The 20,644-nt window shown below is 52.5% G+C and overlaps 1 protein-coding gene and 2 long non-coding RNA genes across 4 annotated transcripts in view; 1 reads left to right on the top strand and 2 right to left on the bottom strand.

Moving 5' to 3' along the window:
* Nucleotides 1–9,685: 9,685 nt before the first annotated feature.
* Nucleotides 9,686–11,835, bottom strand: LOC105548792. Its single transcript, XR_001007446.1, has 3 exons — nt 11,544–11,835; nt 10,815–10,870; nt 9,686–10,701 (listed from the first exon to the last, which is right to left on the bottom strand). It is a non-coding gene; the product is annotated as an uncharacterized LOC105548792 (long non-coding RNA).
* A 174-nt stretch (nt 11,836–12,009) lies between these two features.
* Nucleotides 12,010–17,964, bottom strand: LOC105548798. Of its 2 annotated transcripts, none has more exons than XR_001007448.1 (2): nt 17,667–17,964; nt 12,010–13,740 (listed from the first exon to the last, which is right to left on the bottom strand). It is a non-coding gene; the product is annotated as an uncharacterized LOC105548798 (long non-coding RNA). The 2 variants fall into 2 exon arrangements; XR_001007447.1 differs by lacking the exon at nt 17,667–17,964 and adding an exon at nt 16,955–17,256.
* Nucleotides 17,965–19,146: 1,182 nt separating this feature from the next.
* Nucleotides 19,147–20,644, top strand: part of ZNF503 (zinc finger protein 503) — a 4,009-nt gene continuing 2,511 nt past the window's right edge. Inside the window, exon 1 of the mRNA XM_011993470.1 lies at nt 19,147–20,109. Within this exon, the coding sequence (XP_011848860.1) occupies nt 19,616–20,109 (494 nt within the window). The 5' untranslated portion in view covers nt 19,147–19,615. The remainder of the gene's footprint in view (nt 20,110–20,644) is intronic.

The following is a 20,644-nucleotide window of genomic DNA, read 5'->3' on the forward strand; positions in this document are numbered from 1 at the left end:
GATTTTTTGTTTTGCTTTGTTTTGTTTTTTGAGACAGAGTCTTGCTTTGTCGCCCAGGCTGGAGTGCAGTGGCACGATCTCGGCTCACTGCAACCTCCGCCTCCCAGGTTCAAGCGATTCTCCTGCCTCAGCCTCACCACACCTGGCTAATTTTCTGTATTTTTAGTAGAGAAGGGGTTTTATCATGTTGCCCAGTCTGGTTTCAAACTCCTGAGCTCAGGCAATCCGCCTGCCTTGGTCTCCCAAAGTGCTGGGATTACAGGCGTGAGCCCCAAGCCCGGCCTAAAATGATTTTGATGTTTATTTTTCGTTGGCAGGGTTTTAGAGACAGGGTCTCGCTGCCACCAAGGCTGGAGTGCAGTGGTGCAATCAGAGCTCACTGTAACCTCAAAATCCGGAGCTCAAGTGATCCTCCAGCCTCAGCCTCCCAAAGTGCTGGGATTACAGGCGTGAGCCATGTGCCTGGCCTTGACTTTGAGGCTTATAAGTGGAGATGACAAGAAGGAAATTGGATACATGAGTGTGGAGTTCAAGAGACAGATCTGGACTAGAGTTAGAAATTTGGGAGTCTTCAGCTTTCAGGTGGCATATAAAGTCACAAGACAGGATTAAAAAGGTCTGAAGGTTGAGCCCTAGAACCCTCCAACAGTTAGAGGTCAAAGGAAATGGAAGAATTACAAAGAGATTGAGAAGGAGCAACTGGAGAGGAACGGAAGAACCGAAGGCAAGTTAGGGCTTGGGAACCAAGAAAAGAAAGTGATCAGAAAAGACAAGGTTCCCAAGGTAACAACCAATCTTGCCAAGGATCACCAGGGGATGTTGAAAGCATGGAGTGAATAGGATATTTGCATGGCCTCTAAAGTATCACCTCACAGGCCCGGCGCGGTGACTCACGCCTGTAATCCCAGTACTTTGGGAGGTCGAAGAGGGCAGATCACTGGAGGTTAGGAGTTTGAGACAAGCCTGGCCAACATGGTGAAACCCCATCTCTACTAAAAATACAAAAATTAGCCAGGTGTGGTGGTGCACACCTGTGATCTCAACTACTCGGGAGGCTGGGGCAGGAGAATCACTTGAACCTGAGAACTGGAGGTTGCAGTGAGCTGAGATCATGCCGTTGTACTCCAGCATGGGCAACAGAGTAAGACTCCATCTCAAAATAAATAAATAACATAAAATAAAAAATAGACACAAAGTGTCACCCCACAGACAAAGGGGAATTTACAAAGGGGAAAATGTACCTCTACAGTGGAGAGATCTCGGGGTCACAACCCTAACCAACAGCTCAAACAGCATCTCCAAGGGTGATACGACCTCACATCATGGGCCTCTGATGTGATTCGATGGGAAGTACACACCACCTGCATGCTGTTCTTACCATAAAAAGTTTAACCAGAATCCGTGGGTGAGGAAACAGACAAATCCAGAAAGTGGAATATTTTATAAGACAATAATGCTAGACTGTCCAAAATAATATAATGAAAAAACAAAAAGGCTAGGAGAACTGTTCTAGATAAAAAAGGACCAAGGAGACATGACAGCCAAGTCAGATGCATGCTTCTTTATTGAACACTGGAACTGGAAGAGGGACAGCTAAAAAGACATGATAGGGACGACTGGGAACATTTATATGTGAACTGTTTGATAATATTACTGACAATATTGAATTAACATTACTTTTCTTCATTGTGCTGTCTTGTGGTTTCATAAGAGAATATCCTTTTCCTTAGGACATGAAGAAATTAAGAGTAGCCATCAAGATGCCCACAGATTTCAAATAGTTCCCAAAACTTGTGTGTGGCAGGGTCGGGAGAACAGGGAGAACCAATGTGGCAAAGTGTTGCCAGCTGGTGAGTTGAGGTGAAGAGTATTGGGCATTCATTGTCCTATTCTTTACATTGTTTTCATATGTTTGAAAATGCTATAAATAAATACAATGTGAAGGACTGAAAGGAAGACGGCATGATCAACTGCGTCCAGTGCTGGTTAAGGCCAAGTAAATGGAGGACTGAGAATTAACATTGGATTTAACAATTTGTAAGTCATTGGTGACCTTGACAATCTGGACAGCAAAAGGGGCAGGTAGGGGCCAGACGGGAAAGAGCTGACTAGGCCTCACTTTGAGGACAACGGGAGTAAAATTAAGCACATCGGCATTTTAGAGCAATCAATCTGACAGTTTGGGAAAGGATGGCTGAGAAGGGAGAGAGTAGGAAAATGTCCTCACAGACTCTGAAAGTTTATCCTACCCCTAGAAAGGGTGGCGAGGGCCTTAAGAGAGAGCGCAGAAATAAGGATGCAAGGGGACAGAAGGGGATGGTTGCAAAGAGATTGCCGCCCAATTGCCTTGATGTAATAATACCTGCTTGGGAGCAAAGGATGAAGGAGCTTAGATGCTGTCATTCTCCAAAATACCACATGATAAGTTCCGTTTGGGATGTGATGCATTTGAAAGCCTTCAGGCATTGTGTCCTCCTCTGGGGAAAGCAACAGATGGGACTCTCTAGGACCAACAGCCTGCCCAAGCACCCGTGAGTCATTCCCATACTGCACTCTGTGCCTCTGACGTCTGCACCACGCTTAGGGTGCTGGGGGCCACGGCTTTGGGTGTGACAGTGACCTGAAGATGCTTTTGTTTGTAAAGTCTCTGAATCCTGGGAATCCCTCTCCCCAGAACACCTTCCAAGTCCTGCTATCCCTGTGAACAGGCTTTCCCTAATGGTCCAGTCTTCGGTGACTGCTCCAGGGTCTGAAATGTCATTTTAATGCATCTTCCTTGGGCCTGACATTGATGCCTGCTGTTTGGTGGTGTTATGTCCATGCATATCTGTTCCTGACTTCCCAACTAGGTGGTCAGCTCCTTGAATGAAGGGAACCCAGTTTATATCTCAAAATATTCCCAGCCTTGCCCAGAATGGATAATCAATAAACTGGAAAGAACGAGATGGAGAGAGGGAGGAGGAGGAGGATGAAGGCCATCAGTTAACACTCTTCATACTCAAGATGCCCTAAAAGCTTGCTGTGTTGACTTCTAACCGTGGGGACCACTTCTCATTTCTATGGGGGTGGGAGTGGAGTTACCTGGAGGCCATTGCTGTCAACCCCCCTAATTCCTGAGTTAGAAGCCCTGGTAGGAAGCCTCCCTGAAACAGCCCACTGTGCTCTCTCCTGAAGCTGTTTGCAGTAAGTGACTCACCCAATTAACAGCATCTACATAACAAAGACTTACCGGGCTGCAGAGGTCACGGAGACTGTGAAGTGTGTCTTTCGTGTATACTCTGGAGAAGGTTCACTAATTACCAGTCATTTCCACCCCTCAAGAGCCTGTCAGCCTTTGAGATGCAAGGGATAAAAGAATCCCCAAATTCCCACCCCACACCGATCACTTCTACCTCCCCAACCCACCCCTGCATTTCAAACCTGTGACTAATAAGTGCCAGCGATGGGTCTCTGCCCACCTGGCTCAGAGTGAGGAGGGAGGAAGGGAAAGGGACGAGGTCGCCTCCACTAGGAACATTTGTTAGTAAAAGGCAACTAGGAGGCTTGCAACATTGTCTCTGTTAAACAAGTAAGCAAACAAAACAAAACTTGTATTGCTTTTTCTCAATGTATAAAGTATGAATGTTTGTAGTGGAAACTACAGGTGAGCAAGAAAAAGTTAAAATCACCCACGACCCCACCCCTAAGACGACCAGCGGTCCCATAGATGCCCTTGCAGCCAGTTTTCTAGGTGGTATTTGCTGTGGGTGTGTGTGCGCCCCTGCTCTTTCATAACCAGCTTTTTCCATTTAATGATGTATCTTCAACATCTCTTCCCACGAGCATATGGAAAGAATGTGAGAGGTGTCAGGGATGCTTAACTGGGTTAGCAGAGAAGGTGTGTTTTGGTCATTAGAGCCTGAGAGGGAGGCATTGCCAGGATTTCTGAAAGCTGAAGGAAGCTGTTGTGAGGCCACAAAAAGCCCTTACTTTTGGAACCTGAGCAAGTGACTCTCTCTCTGTGAACCTCAGTCTCCTCATCTGCAAATGGGGATAACAATATATGCCTTATAGGATTGTTGCAAGGATTAAGGGAGATCCTGGTTTTGAAAAAACTATACAAGCATTGAATGTTTATTACCCATTTTAATAAGTGTTCATTAATTAGTGCCTGCTTGTTACTTAGCTCTCTGCTAGTCTGTGTTGAGAGTATAAAGAAGGCATCTGGTTCAGCCCTGGAGGAGCTTAAGATCTAATTGGAAAGTTAAACACACACATATACACAAAAAGCTGAACAATAAGAATTTAAATAGCTAATAAAAGATATCATCAATTAGTAGATAATTAAGTGCCAGATGAGTGGCACAGACAGCAAGCACTCCAGGGGTTCAAAGGTAAGAAAGAACACAGGGGATAATAATAATGACCACTCACTCTTTCTGTGCCAGGCACATGCATTGTCTCATTTAATGTACCCATCGACCATATGAAGTAGAGATCATTATTACATCCATTTGGCAGAAGAGGAAACTGAAACTTCAGAGAAGTGAAGAAGCTTGCCCCAGGTCACACATCTAGCAAGCGTGGTACTGCTGTTCCTTGGACCCAAGCAGTCGTGCCCCAGAGACCACCACATGCTGAAGCACCATGCTCTACTCAGATGGAAGGAGGGGCAGGGCGGTGCTGTGTCCTAAGCTGGATGGTACAGGAGGGAGCCTCATGAGTACAGACGGGACAGAGAAGGGTGTGTTGGTGCAGGGGGAAGATTCCAGGCTGGCTGGATGGCTGGTCCTCAGGGACAGTGGAAAGCAAGCCTTGACAGTAAGACTGAAGGAGAGCGGCCAGGCATGGTGGCTTACGCCTGAAATCCCAGCACTTTGGGAGGCCGAGCTGGTGGATCACTCAAAGGCCAGTAGTTCAAGACCAGCCTGGGCAACATGGTGAAACTCCATCTCTACCAAAAATACAAAAATTAACCAGGTGTGGTGGTGGGCGCCTGTAATCCCAGCTACTCAGGAGGCTGAGGCAGGAGAATCACTTGAACCTGGGAGGCAGAGGTTGCAGAGAGCCGAGATCGTGCCACTGCACTCCAGTCTGGGCGACAGAGTAGGTGACACTCCGCCTCAAAAAAAAAAAAAAGAGATTGAAGGAGAGAAGTTGAGGCACATGAAATGCTTTTTGGCAGAAAATGAATTGTCCGTGAGGGTTTGCTTTTTTGCAGAAAATGAATTGTCCGTGAGGGTTTGGAGCAATGTGGGATCCAATCAAAGCAGTGTTTGGGAAGGTAGGACTAGGGGAGACTACCGTAGGAGGATTTCAGATGGGTGCTGAGGAGAACTGAGGCTGAGGCAGAAGCATTTCGGGGAAGATGGAATGCCATCCTTCCTAAAAAAAACCCTTATTCCCCTACTCTTTACCTTTGTGACATTTTGGGTTAATCTACATTTGGTTCCGTGACTGCCAGCCTCATTCTAGCATGTTTACTAACTCCTTTCACACTTGGGTTCTTCAGGAAGTAACTCATTTGTTCCTTCCATAAATGCTTGTGGAGCTCCCATTTCAAAGGGAGAATTGGTCAACACAATCTGGGTGCTAATTATGATTAAGGCGGAAAGAGGTCAAAGATGATGCTAGTGGTCAGAGCCGATCCCCACCAGATCCCCCCAGTCCCTGCCCACAGCCTGGAAGACCCACCCTCCCCACACCAGCCAGCTCCCCGGGACACTGTTGCCACTTCTCACTGCACACCCCCACCCCTGCTGAAGGGGCTGGTCTTCCTTTTCTTCTGAAGCAGCAGGGCAAGGAAACTGAGAACATGACAAAGCCTTTGACTCTTCAAGTAAAACGTTGTGAATATGAGAATGTGGTCAAAGAGCCGGTAGTAGTCACTGCAGGGCAGCATGTTCAGTTACAAAAGTGGGGACTAAGAAAGTCAAATCATTAAAAATGTATTATATAACCTAAATATTAATTTTTTTGAGGGTCTTGCTCTCCTCGGCTGGAGTGCAGTGGCGCTGTCACAGGTCACTGCAGCCTCCATCTCCTGGGCTCAAGCTGTCCTCCCACCTCAGCCTCCTGAGTAGCTGGGGCTACAGGCGTGCACCACCACTCCCAGCTAATTTTTTTTAGCTTTTGTAGAGATAGGGTTGCACTATGTTGCTCAGCTGGTCTCAGATCCTAACCTCAAGCGATTCTCCCACCTCAGCCTCCCAAAGTGCTGGGATAACAGCTGTGAGCCACCACACCAGGCCCAACCTGTATTTATTGAATGCAGTTGATGTATATGGTAGACTACGTAGGGAATAAAAGTAAAATGACATCATTTTTGTCCTTATTAATGCCTTGATTAATGGAAAAGGTAAGGGGAAACAAAGGGAAAAAGTAGGGATAGAGACAGAAAAAGAAGAGAAAAGAAGAATAAACACTAAGCCCAGAGACATGAAGCATATTGGCCAAGGTCAAGATTTGGGAAAGTGCAGTGCAGTGAGTAGGGAAAACCTACCTCTTCCCTGGTGCTTCCCCCCATACTCACACAAGACCCCAAATGCTTCAGGCCACCACTTTCCCAAGGAAATGTCCCCTGGAGATGTTTCTGTGCCATTTATTGCATTCCATAAATATTTTTGAGCACCCCGAGGTACCAGTTTCTTAAGCTCTTAAGCTCTGCTAAGAAAAAGCAGAGTTGATTGTTACCTAAGGCGGTCGATCTTGACAGTGTCCTTTGATGCCTTAGAAACCTTAATCAGAAATATTGGGTGTCATCCAAGCTTGTGGGAGGGAAGGGCTAGAAGGGAAAAATTCTGTACATTCTCAAACCAGGTGGAGATAAAAATTATTTTCTCACTGGGCTTTGGTAAGAGGTAAGGTAATGTTGTAATCTACCTAGAATTGTGTCCAGGACACAGTAGGCACTCAATAAAACCAAGTGTGATTCTCTCACTCAATGCTGACATGACTGCTTCTCTTTATTGCATTGATCAATTTTTCGGCTGAAGTTGTTACCTGGTCAGGGTGGTATTCAGCCAGGCTGTTTGGTGCTGGGGTCCCACACAAGTACCCATCATAGGAACCCACAGACACAACTAAGAAGTAATCACCATTGGACCTGTTTAGAAGCCACCTGAACAGCCAGGCTATGGCAAATCAGTTGATGTTGTTGGTTGTGAGTGACCAGGACTAGCTCTGATTAACTTACGCAGAAAAGGAATGTATCAAAAGGATATCAGGAAGTTCACAGAATTGGTGGGAAGACTAGAGACCTAGACTTGGGAAGTGGACAGGAATTGTCAGCGGCTGGGAAATGGAAATGTGGTTGGCTATGCTACCATACCAGCTGAGTTAGGCCACTGCCTGAGTGGCTGCCATGATCACAGTGCACATGGCAGTGACTGTCCTCTCTGCCCCTCCTAGTCAATGCCATTGCACTGGGCTCACTGCTGCTACTGAGAAGAGTTTCCAAACTACCACAATCCTCTGCTCACCCTTTGAGTCTGAGACCCAGGTAGGGAGCATCCATTGGTAGAGGGCAGAGAGAAGGAGGATGTGGCCTCTTCCACTTCAGTAATCAGACACAGGCCCTGCTTTCCAACAAGCAAGAGGATTCAGATGTTAGGCAACCAAATGAGTAGGAAGAAACTAAATGTCCACCATGCAATACTTAACTATAGCACTGAAGGTTAAAGGTATTACCATGCTTGCCTCCAGGTGTCTTTTGGCCATTCTAAAATACCAAAGCCATGCCATAAGACTGTTTGTCTGCTTCTGAGGCTATTTCAAAAGCTATACTTGAAGGCAAGTCTCTAAAGTTTCTAAAAACTGTTTTGGACCACTGTGATGGCTTTTTTTTTTTTTTTTTTTCCTTTTCTGAGATGGAGGGTGGTATTTCTTGCTAAAGTAGGTGAAGAATATGTCTGGCTACAATTATAAAAATCCCCAATTTCACTAGCTTAAATGAATAGGGATTTTCTAACAAAATAAAAGTTTTGGAGAAGGAGGATTGTTGGTGATGGCTCAGTGTCCCAATGACATCAGGATTAAGTCTCTTTCTTCTGTTTTCTAGGACTTTCCCTCATGGTCACAAGATGGCTACTACAGCTCTAGATATTATGTCCAAGCTCATGCAAGGAAGAAGGGGAAAGGGAAGGGTCCAACCATAGGCATCATCCCCTTTGATCATGAAAATAGAGTGCTTCTCAACACTCACTTCCTGCTTTGCCACCCCTGTACTTCTACTTGTTCCTCATTTGCCAAAATAGGTTGCATGGCCACCCAGCTACAGGAATGCAAGGGAAAGATGAAAACAGGATTGTCATGATCAGCCTATGCCAAATGCAAACCACTGCCTGGGCCTGGTACATTACTGCAGTGTTCAAATGAGGAAGGTGGAGGGAGGCGGATATCAGATAATATATCTAAATTCTGGTATCAGATTTGACCATTGCAGGACTGGAAGTTAGACACACAAGCATGGAGAACAAGGGCTTTCCAGGCAGAGGAGACAGAAGGAAAACACAGGGCACGTGGGGAGAACAAAGAAATTCAATTTGGCTGATGTGTAAGTAGCTGCACTTTTGGTAAACTATCCTAGAGAAGTAAAATCACTAATTGCAAGGATATAGACATAAGAAATTTTATTAGCAAAAAAAATCTGGTAACAATCTATGTGCCCATTAATAGGGGAATGGTTGAATAGGTGTAGTATATACATCCTATGAAACATTATGTCACTGGCCGGCATGGTGGCTCACGCCTGTAATCCCAACACTTTGGGAGGCTAAGGCAGGTGGATCCCTTGAGCTCAGGAGTTCAAGACTAGCTGGGGCAACATGGAAAAACCCCGTCTCTACAAAAAATACAAAAACTAGTCAGGAGTGGTGGTGCGTACCTGTAGTCCCAGTTACTTGAGGGGCTGAGGCGGGAGGATCCCTTGAGTCTGGAAGGTCAAGGTTGCAGTGAGCCATGTTTGTGCCACTGCACTCCAGCCTGGGCAACAAAGTGAGACCCTGTCTAAAATACTTACATACATATATACATATTTTTTTAAAAATTAAAATTAAAATTACTATGTAGCTAAAAAATGAATATATTCATTCCATATCTATAGACCCATTTATTATTAAGAAAGAACGAGCAAGTTGCAGAGACCCCAATATAATCCTTTTTGTATAAACAGGCAATAACACAATAGCTCCACATATATGAATGTAGTTTATTATGAGCATGGAGAATGGTGAAAGGGGTAGAAGTTACACCGCAGGTCCTTAACAATGGATATCTTGGGAGACTGGGTGGGAAATGCAGAGGAGGTGAGGAAGATCACTAATGTTTTTCTTTGTATATCTTTGAGTGTTTTCCTAGTTGAGGTGAACATGTATTTCTTTCATAATTTTGGAATGTATCTTAAAGCTTTACAAAAGTAGTTTGGAAGTGGGTTATGAAGAGTCAAGTGTTACATTGTGTGATAGGGAGCCACTGAAGATTTTTGAGTAAGGGAATGATATGGTCAGGAAAATTAACCCAGCAGGAGTATGTATAATGGATTAGAGGCAGGAGAGGTGGAGGATGGGCAGAACAATTAGAAGGTTCTTGTAGCAGCAGTTCAGTCAGAAACTAGTAAGAACTGAACTGTGATAGCAATAATATGTGAAGAAAGGAAGAGGAAAGGGGGCGCAGGCTAGAGCCTTGAGACATACATGCCCAACACTGGGAGATGGTCGTGGGTGGCATGTTTTTCCATTAAATTGTGTCAACCAACACATCTTGCATCTTGAAACCCTGAATAAATGACTGTAATCCATGCATATTACTCTTCTCCAACCTCCTCCAGCATCCCCTTATTTGACATTTACAATAAAGGCATTCAAAATAATGTACATTTTCATGAGATTTGTATCATCTTCCTCATTAAGTTGAGAACATCTTGGAATGTGAGACCATACAGAATACTTACTGGTGGCCCCAAAAAGTGCAGTTTCATTCGTTCATCATAGTTGGTGGTTTACACAAATGCTCTTTCTTCATTTGTTCCTTGAAGGAACAGCCCCAGTCCCCTGGGAGTTTACCATCCAGTGAAGGGGACAGACTCTCAACAGGAAATTCTATTATAAGTGAGGGTAATGGGACGTGGGAGGACGCAGGAAAGTGATGTGTGAGCTGAGAACTGAAGGAAGAGGATGAGCAAGGCAGGTGAAGAGAAGGACAGGTCATTCCAGAGAGGCAGAGAAAAGCAGGAGCAAAGCCCTTGAGGTGGGGAGTAGCATGGCACACTTGAGGAACTAAAAGGAAGCCTTGGGTAGCAGGAGTTCTGGGTGAGGGGGTGTGGAGGCAGACCAAGGCAGAAAGGCAAGCTGGGGCAGAGCCAGTGTAGACCCGCCAGCCAGGGGAGGCAAGCTCAACTTGTTCTCAAGAACAATGGGAACCCGGATGCTTTTAAGCAGAAGAGAAACATGGTTGGATTTGCTTTTTAAAGAAGGCACACTGGCTTGGGCTGGGACTATAGGATGCTCAATGGTCCGTTTTTCCCACTAGGCTGGGAGCTGGCCAGGGGCTGAGATGACCCCATGCCATTTATACCGTTCTCCTCTGTGCAGATCCCCCTCCTGCTCTGCACTGGCCTCAGCTGCAAATGGTTGTGGTTAACAGGCTAGTACTCCCCCATCAGAAAAGTAAAAGTCCCCCTCCCTCCAATACTCCCCCAGGGTAAGGAGTTGGGATGCTCCAGATCTGAAGAAAAGAAGGAATAAGGATAAGGATGGGATGTGGGTGAGGCAAGGCCGATTTATTCTCTCTGGGCCTCAATTTCTTTATCTATGAAATGGGGCATTCATGGTACCTACCTCAGAGAGTCGCTGTGGGCGAGGACATAATTCATACGAAATTTTCTAAATGGCACCTGGCACAAAATGAACAATCAAAAAGTGTTAGTTTTTGTTTTTGTTCTTCCTGAAAGATAGGTGGGGCCCTGTGATCACGGACTATATTCCCGACTGTCCGAGAGGATGGCTGCTCACATCCGCAGAGAGAGCGTGAGGACCCCTGGGCCAGGAGTACCAAATGACCTAAGTTTCAACAAATCTCACGAGCAAGTTTGGGCCTGGGATCCTAGTCCGCAGATGCTTCTGTTCCTATGACTTAAAAAGAGAGTACCCCCAGGTGAGGAAAAGGGAGCCGCCCTCTGCCCTCCCACGAAACCCGGTTCAGCCCGAGGCCTCCGGGGGCGGGGGCGCTTGGGGGGGCAGTGACCTGAGATCCCGCTCGGGGGCGGTGGGGGCGGAGCCTGGCCTGGAGCGGGCGGGCCCGCGCGGCTGATAGGCGGGACCGGCGCGTCAGCCCTCAGCCCCACCCCCAGCGGAAGTGCCGCCGGGCCCGCCCCTCCCTCCCGAGGCCCGTTCCCCTCGCCCCTCCCCCGGCCCACTCTTCCTGGCGCAATTCGGCTCCCGGAGCTGGTTCTGCCGGGGCCCCAGCACCGGTCCAGAGAGGAGGTCCCGGGTCCGCGCGTCTGGCTGTGTCGGACGGTGCTCTCTGTCCCTTCCACTCCCCAGCCCTCCCTTCCATTTCTCGGCTACCTGCGCGGCTGCAGGCGCCGCGGGGGACTGCACAGGTAAAGTCTCGGCAAGTGAGGGCGCAGGTGTGGGCGCCTCCTGGGTCAGGCGGGCAGGGGAGAGGCCGACGGCAAGTGCCTGGCTTTAAAAAGATTGATTTTTTTTTTTTTTTTTACAGCGATTGTATTTACAGTGGGGGCTTGGGGAGGGTAGACAAGGACCCTAGGAGCGCTGCAGGGCGCTGGGGAGACAGAGGGGCGGGACTGAAGCCCCGGGAGCTTGCGGGCCGGTTGTGCTAAGGCCCCGCAGCTTGCGCAGGCTCCGTGGTGCCTGGGAGGTGGTGCGCCGGTTGGGTGGGGGCGGGTCCAGGCCGCGGCGTTGGAGAATTGTCCCCCACCCAGTCCCCGAGGTGACTGGGTTTTGACAGTCTCCCCTCCCGGGTGCGCACATTCCCAGGTTTGGAGAATGAAAATCAATAAAATCGATGCAGTGGCAAAGAACACGAAATATGTTGGGTTATTATTATTTGTGTTTGTTAAATTCTTTTTGGTTTTCTTTTTTTTTTTAACTTGTTTCTTAGAAAAGGTGGTTTCGGCTTGGATAACGGCCTCAGAGAGGGACGAAAAACGCCCCCTGGTCTCCCAGCAGGGGCCGGGGGCCTGTCTTAGGTCCCAAGCCTCGAAAAACGTCCCGGGTCGGCCGTGCGGGGTCCGGCGGCGGGAGAGAAGCCCGGGGCACGCTCGGTTTCCGGATACGGCTATTCCCCGCACCTCACCCTCTGCCCTTTAGGGAAATGGCCCCCCTCCACCGACATTTCCCCGGTTCACCACCCCCACGCCCCAGGAACCGCGCCTCCTCCCCTCCCCCGCGCTCTCCCCGGCGCTTTAAATAATGATATTTGCATGCAGGGAGCGATTCATAAATATGTCAGGGCTGGTGAAATATAGGCAACATTTCAAACTTTCTATTTAAAAAACATGAATTATGGCCGCGGAAAATGTGTTCCCATTTAAAGGCGATACGAAGTATTTGGTGTCTCGTCCCCGGGCCCATCCATCACGCAGACAATAAAGAGAGTTTTTCGCCCTGACACCCGCGATTTATGGGCGCCCTTCTCTGCCCTCATCACTCACCCGCCGCGGCCGGCCTGGCGACAGGCCCCGCGGAGAGACGCGCGGCCGCCCCCGCGCGGGCTAGCGAGCGCACTTTGCGCCCTCGCCGGCCCCGCAAGATCTCGACTCCCAGAGGGAAGCACCCGCTCCCAGGAGTTGGGGGGATCGGTCTTGAGGGTCTGGGCAGCCGAGTGGGAGCGAAAACCACACTGGTTCTCCCACCCCGTGCAGCCTCTCAGGGCTGGGGCCGAGCGCGCCGCGGCGGGGTTTTGCTAGCCTTTGCTGTGTCCTGGCCTCGCCGGCGCCGCGCCTGGAAGTTTGCAGGGCAGGCGGCGGGAAGTTATTTAAGCGCTGGCTCGAAGTGAGCACAGAGAACTGGGCAGGGGGTTACCCAGGCCAATTCTTGGGCCATTCCGCCCCAAGGAACGTGAAGCTGTCCTCAAGCTTTCTTGAGCCCCGCCGGGCGGACGCTTCTGGGCTAATCTTTCTGCAACTTTTACAAAGCCGCTTCCTCCCCAGTTTGATCTCTGCAAACACATCCTGGGCGTCCGCGGCAGCTTGGAAACTATTTTTACCGTCTAGGGCCAAGGAGTTGCATTGAAATAAGGAAGGCGAGGCGCCTTCTCTTGCGTTTCGCCCTGGGCCAGGCTGGGTCACCCAGTGTCCTTTTTGCCCCCTCGCCCCACCCTTCGCGCGCCCTCCGGAGCCGCCATCGAATCTCTGTTGCTAACTTGCAGCGCTCTGGGGTTTCTTCGAGATCCAGGCTCAAGAGAGAGCCTTCGTCAAGGAAAGTTCGGGCTACCTCTGTAGGGGAATTTGCTTTCATTTTTCACTGCGGGCGAACCTGGCCAGGCGGGTTTCCGAAGCACCGGCAGAGCTGGGGGCTGCCAGGCAGTGAGAGGCCGCTCGACCTGGGGGCGCCGCTTGTCCAGCCTCCCTCGGAGGCCGGACTAGCAGCCGCCCAGGCACTAGGAGCCACCTCGAGTCCCGCGTTGGGCCGAGGTGTCGGCGTACACGCGAGCCGGGAGCCGTTTCCTGCAGGATGCCTGCGAGCTGGATTTATTCGGATAAATGCAGCGCAAACGACAGCCAGAGAAATCCCGTCGATTCTAAAAATGACAAGGTTGAATTTATTAGACTGAGATTCATGTGTAAGTGCAAGGAGATGAAAGTTATACAAACAGCTCCACGTCCACTGTGAACACCACTGATCGCTTCCAGCTTCCAGGGCATGTAATTAACACATCTAAATATTTAGATATAGAGAGAAATATAAAAATACTCTTAAATTCTCCGTGTGTGGACATATATTTCACTTGAAAAAATTATAGAACAAGTGTCCTTTTACAGCCCCTGCTTGGGTGTCATCAGGGCTGGAGATAGAACTTATGTCCAAATAACCACCCAGAGAATATTATCTATAACCAGTGTGAGTCCCGCATCGCTGAGGGTTACGGTATCTACAGATCTTTAAATATCTGCAGCGTGGCAGAGGTGAAATAAATATATTGAAGAAAAGCAGGCGCGAAGATAACCGAGCCACTGTGTCCAAACAATATTTCTGGGCATGGAAATAAATTTCCTACAAGGTCGGCAGTGGAGAGTGCAGACAAATGGAGAGGCTTTCGGAAACCCTGTATGGGGGCCACCGGTCCTGGACCCCATGCACCATGCAAGTTGAAGTGGGCTCTATTGGATGTTCGTGGCCTCCCCGCGTGACTGCTGCGAGAGGCTCGGCCCTGACGCCCAATACTGCAGCGCCCTGGGGGTCCTCCGAGATACAGGCTACAGGCGCGAAGAGCCTTCGCGGAGCACTGAACCGACATATCAGGTGGCAGGCCTGAGCTCCCCCGGGCAGCCCTTTCCTCACAGACACTTCAGCTACCCTTCAATCCTGGCTCCACCTGGCTCTGGCAGTGGCTGTTTGGGTCTATAGATGTGGAGGAAGAGCGCAGAAAAGGGCGAGTCCGGCTCGATTCCGAGGCATCCCAAAGCAGGAAGCGGAGGCCACCGGGAAGAAGGCCACGATTTTTGCGCCTTCTAGAAGTCAGGCCCCACCCATACTCTTGGGGCACTAACTTGAGGCCACAGAGGCAGTTATCTGGGTGTATTTACTTCTATCAGGCACACACACACAGTCACTACTGAGGCCCGGATGCCCCCGTGAGTCTTATCTACGTATTTGAAAAGCCCGGGCAACGCCAACAGCGAGGTCGGCAACGCTGCGGCTGTGACATTCCAAGGCCAAATACTAATTCCAGAATAGGGCAATTGTCCACTAGTCTCTCTCCCTCTTTTTTTCCTCTTCACCCCTCCAAAACCACCCAACCCTTAAACAGGAGCAGAGCTTCTCAGAGCCCCTGCTCGGAAAGAGATTAGAGAGGACTTTGCCATGAGTTTCTAGGAACTGCACACTCCTGGGGCAACCCTGCCGCGGGAGAAATACCGCGGGCCCTGAGAACGTCCTACTCCAGGCAGTGTGACTGCGCACGAAGGGTTTATACCGCACACCGAGAAGAGGGAGCCAGAATGGGAAATACTCTCTGGCAAGTAAAAGGGAAAAGGAAATGAAGGAAAGAGATGGGGGAGCCCAGAAAGACGCGGGAGAGGAAACAAAAAGGAGAAGGGAGACAGAAAAAAGAAATCAGAGGCAGGAGAGGCGCGCCGAGGAGAGGGCAGGCCGTGGCGAGACCCCGGGACAAGGCCGGGTCGCGGCTTCTGCACGCCAGGCTTCTCCCCTGCCCCGAGCAGCGGCGAGGGCCGCACGGGACTGTCCCCTACTGGCCCCGCGAATCTGGGCCTTGCTCCCAGTCCGGTGGGGCGGACCTGGGTGCAAAGGCCTCCGCGCGCGCTTTCTCTCCCTGCTCCCTGGGACCGGGAGGCGGGGCAGGACAGGGGTGGGGAGGCCCCCGGGGGGCGCGCCAGTCCGGGACTGTTTGGGTGCTCTGGACCAGGCTTTCCAGCTCGCCGGGCCTGACCTGTCAGGCGGATTATCTTCGAGGGAGATTAATAGGGGAGGCGGGCTGCAATAATAATCGTTTTGTTTGATGTGACAACTCTGATAGGCGTTGATTTACTTACAAACTGATAGGCTTTTAATTGAGCGCCTCCGCCGAGCCCGAGATGAAAGGGAAGCGGCGGTGAAAGGCGGCCCGCCTGCCCTCCGGCCTCAATACTGATTAGCCATCTCGACAGTGAATAGTTCAAGGCATTTTCAAACTTTTTTCCTCAGCTCTCTCCCCTTCCTTCTCCTCCTCCCACCCCCTCCTCCAATGTCTGCCTTGCCCACTCCTTTTTTAGAGAAAACAAATCATTTCCATTGTGTGCAAATAAAATCCGCAGGACATCCAAGCCAACCGCTGCTGGGGGTTGGAGGCTTCAGGCCTGGCGCAGAGTAATTAATGGTCCCCACCCCCGGACCCGCGCGGCCTTCGGGGGTTTGGCCTCCTGCGCGAGGTGCGCAGGCTCGGACGCTGGCGCCTCCCAAAAGCCCCGGGCGTGCAGGCCCCCAGGCGCCCCCAAGCGCTCGGACCCTCGGAGTGGAGTTTTGAGAAAAGCGAACGCACGCTGACCACTACCTGCACCCACACAGCACACCGCAGCCCTACGAGCGTGTGCGGCCCCATCGGGGAACGCGGGAGCCACTCCCCGCCCCCCCCACCCCCCGGCTTCAGGTGCTGAGGCTGCCTCCCCTGAGCCGCCGGCGTAATAAGATGCTGGAATTAGAGGAGAGGGGGAAGAGCTGAGTCTGGAGGCTGGGGAGGGACGCCCTTGGCTGTGTCACCCCCAGCCCTGCCGCAGCCCCCAGAATTTCAGTGCCCGGGCCTCGCGGGGAGGCCGCGGCTATAGCGGCCCAAAGCTGGGCTCGCGGCGTTGGGAGCACTACCATTGACTGGGTCGACACCTAGACGGCCGCGCACTCAGTGACCAGGCACACATGGGCACACCCGAAGGGTAAGAGCGGCTTCACAGACGCGCTGCCCCGCAGAGACAGCGTAGGACTGTTCCGCCCTCAGAAACGCGCACCTGGGACTCGCTCCCGGGAGACCAGACCACCTGTACAGCGTGGGGCCTCGCCACTCGCTCGCCGACTGACCTTCCTCAGATGTCGCACGGACACTACAAACCCCCTTGAATGCAGGTGTGCTCTTACACACTCACATTGACAAACACCAGCCCCAAACACACACCGCCTCATTCCCCTCTTCTCTCCAAATGAGCTTCAGTCAAGTTACCATCTCATGAAGTTTACCAACTCAAAGAATCAAGGGATAAAATCCAAACGCAGAAAAAGAATGCCTAGGAGCAAATTCTAAAACTCACCCCAGAAAGTTCTCGGAATTCTTGCGGAGTGGGAGACAGAGAAAGAATTGGGGGAGGGGAGTGAGGTGGGGAAGCGGAGTGAGATGGGCCAAGAGGAGAGGGCGGGCACGCCGAGGGCAGGTTCTAGCCCCGACCCCGCGCGTACCCAGCTCAGCCCCGGGTGCGCGCCGGTCGAAACCGGGTCTCCAGGCTCGGCCCCCGCCCCCCGCGCGGGCACAGACTGGCTACCGACTCCCAGAGCTCCCAGCCCCACCATTTATCAAAAGGACTTGACAACAAAAGAAGAGCCGGGGCGGAAAAGCGGAGGAGGGGAGATTCAAAGTCTTCCAAGTCTTTCCGAGGAAGGGGGTGTGTCCTCCTCACCCACCCACCCCCTCATAATTTCTGCGAGTTTCTGGAGGAGACCCTCGAACCCGCTCCAGACGCTATCAGAGCCCCGATAATTCACGCAGCGCCACAGGCATGCATACACACTGGGCACCCAGGTCCAGGTACCCGGTGGCATGCACAGCGCCTCCCCTTTTCTTCCCAAACAACTCGAGTGACGGTGCAAATCGAGGGGAACGCGGCAGTCCCGCTCCGCTTCCCTGGAAGAATCCGCGTTCCCACAGGCAGCCGCCCCCTCCCTCTCTCGCTCCTTCCCTTGGCTCTCCCAGCGCAGGTCGTTCCGGCTCGGCGTTCCAATAAATTCTCGAGAGCAGCCCCAAGTGACCCTGGCTCCCCAGCCTACGGGGATGGCGGCAGGTGGGAGAAGGTCGGGAAGGGGGCATGAGTGGGCCTGAGACGTTTCTCCCCCATACACCCATGGCCAGGCCTCTTCTTCGCAGCCTCTCAGCCCTGGTTACGACCCGAGGGGGTCAAAGAATTGAGGCGAGGTTTACCCCACCATTGACCTCCAGGATTCGAGGTTCCTTGGTGGTGTGGCTCTTAGAAGTCTCCGAGTTTGGGGTTAGGGAACTACGGAGGGTGGCAGCCTGACCTCCGCAAGCTACACGCCCCCCCCGGGGACTAGCGGCGGCGGGGTGGGGTGGAGGGAATCTCCCGTGTTAGACGTTGCCGCCGCTGGTCTCGGGTACCCGGAGCCGCGCCCGAACTCCGCGACCCCAACAGACCGAAGCCCCCAGAGGTGGAAGGGCGTCTCTCCGACAACGAGAGGGCAGGCGCGCACTCCTGGCCTGCGCACCCCTCTCGGCGCCCTGGGCGCACCTGCGCACTTTACTCTCGCTATTCATTTTCCTGACACCGTGCGCCTCTTTCCCCTCTTTCATTCTTTTTCTTAGAGCCCCCATCCCACCCCACCCCCATCCCAGGAGGCCGCTCCTCCTTTCCCCTCCTCCAGTTCCCTCTCGATCTCTTCCTTCCTCTCCGTCTCTCTCTCCCTCTCTCTTTTTCCCTTCAAGTCGCACCCGCCTTGTAATCAGCAACAAAAGCTGACATAAATCACGGGAGGATTGACAAGAGCTGACAAATAACTGATTGATTGCGGTCGAGGAACATTGACAATTGATGGAGGGGTGGAGATGCCCAAAGAACGGGGGGAGGGAGGAAAAGAGGGTGGAAGGGGAGAGTAAGAATGGGGGGTTGGGGGAGAGACTGAGTGTGAAACAGAGGAAACATGTGATCCCCGCTGCTGCCCCAATCTACGCGTCCCCGGGCGTCACGTGGCCGGGAAGGGCGGAGAGCCCAGCGCGCATCGCGGTGTTGAGCCGCCGCCGCTGCGACTGCCCATCTAGCTTCTGGTTTCTCCGCCGCGGAATCTGAGGAAATCAGAGCGGGCGGGCGGGCTTCTTCCAGCTCCGGCTCCCCCACCTTGCCTTCTTACCCTGGTGGCCGCGCTGCGCCGCGCGGGATCTCGATTACTGCGAAGGAGAAAACACTGGGTGTGCGGGTTCCTTTAGCCCCTGGAGTTGACAGTCCGGCCGGTGTCCACACTCCCACTGGTGCTCCTTCTGGACACCCCCGCAGTCTGTTCCTCACGCGCACCCCCCTCCAAAAGAAGGTTTCAGTTTATTTTCGAGCTGAGGAAAGGAAGAACGACGAGGAGGAAAAAAGAGGGAGGCGGCGGATGGCAAACGTAGAATAAATGTCCATCTCGTCCTCGGAGCGAAATCGAGGGAGGGGACACACGGGGGGGGCGGCGAAGAGGGAGCTGCCCATTAAAACCAGCTCTGAGAGTCCTGGCGGCGGCGGCGGCGGCGCGGGACGCGTCACATCCCCTTGACCCTCCAATCACCTCGGGCTCCCATTTGATTGGAAGGCGGCAAAGGCTTTAATCTCCCCCTCGGTGCAGCTGCTTTTGAAGTGAGTTTCCTCGCCAGAGCCCCGGCTGGACACGCAGCGGCTCACATCGCAGAGCGCAGCGTCGGCGCGGGGCCGTGAGAGCGCAGCGCAGGGGAGCAGCCCCAGGCGGACACCGCGAGCCGCCCGGCACTCCCGCAGTCCAGCCGGCTCCTCCAGCCCGGCCACGGCTCCGCTGCGGGCCACCCAGGATTACTCGCGTCTGGCTCCAGGCGCCGAGAAGGCGCGCTGGGCGCCCGTGGCCGCCGCGCCAGCTCCTCCTCCTCCCGCTGCTCCTGCTTACCGGGCGAGCGCGCAGCCCCGAGCCCGCCCCGCGCCTCCCGGAGCCCTCCCCCCCGCTGCTCCCATGCGCGCGGGTGGGTCATGAGCACAGCGCCCTCGCTTTCTGCCCTAAGAAGCAGTAAGCACAGCGGCGGCGGCGGCGGCGGCGGAGGCGGTGCGGACCCTGCCTGGACCAGCGCGCTCTCTGGAAATAGCTCCGGCCCCGGCCCAGGCTCGTCCCCGGCCGGCAGCACCAAGCCTTTTGTGCACGCCGTGCCTCCCTCTGACCCCCTGCGCCAGGCCAACCGCCTGCCAATCAAGGTGCTGAAGATGCTGACGGCACGAACTGGCCACATTTTGCACCCCGAGTACCTGCAGCCCCTGCCTTCCACGCCCGTCAGCCCCATCGAGGTAAGGACCCTCTCTCTGGATCGCACTGGGACCACTACCCTGGTTGCCACCCTAGGGCTTTCTTTTTCTCGGCATGTGGGCGGGGGTGGGGGAGTCGGAGTGATTCAGCTCCCGAACGGGGGAAGAGGCTACTGCTTCCGTACCTCAAAACTAGGGCGGAAAAGGGGGAGGAAGTGGAATGGGGCGTGAATGCTAGGAAGCAAGGCTGCAAATACTTGTTTCTCCTTTTGATATGAAAGCCCCTACCCCGACCCAGGCCCCTTCACTCGGCACCAAAGGCAGGCCGAGGTCTGAAATACGGTTTCAAAGTCGCCGTCCTCCGGATCCCCAGAAGCCAGTGTGTGCACACAGCCTCTGAGGCACCAGGCGCCCAAGCCCTTACTCTGAAGAATTAAGGAGTGTTTGTGGGGAGGGGATACAGTTCTGGGTCTAGGAACCGAAAACCGAAACGTTTTGCTTTTTAAAAATCTAGTTAGCGCTCAGAGAGGGCAGGAAAGATGCTACTGGGGGTGGTGGTTGGGCGGGGGAAGCAATCTGCTGCCTTTCCCAAGGGCGAGAATGTTTGTTTGTGAGTGGGTGTTGAAGACGGGGTGCCGCCTAGAATTGTGCCTCGGGGCTGGGAGGATCTTCGTGGGCTGTTGCGGAGAGGCATTTGAACCCCAGAAGCCAGGATTCTAAAGGGTTTCCACTTCTTTCTCTGTGTGACCCACCCCCCCCCCC

This window comes from Mandrillus leucophaeus, unplaced genomic scaffold, assembly GCF_000951045.1.
Source record: "Mandrillus leucophaeus isolate KB7577 unplaced genomic scaffold, Mleu.le_1.0 Scaffold111, whole genome shotgun sequence".
Lineage (NCBI taxonomy): Eukaryota > Metazoa > Chordata > Mammalia > Primates > Cercopithecidae > Mandrillus > Mandrillus leucophaeus.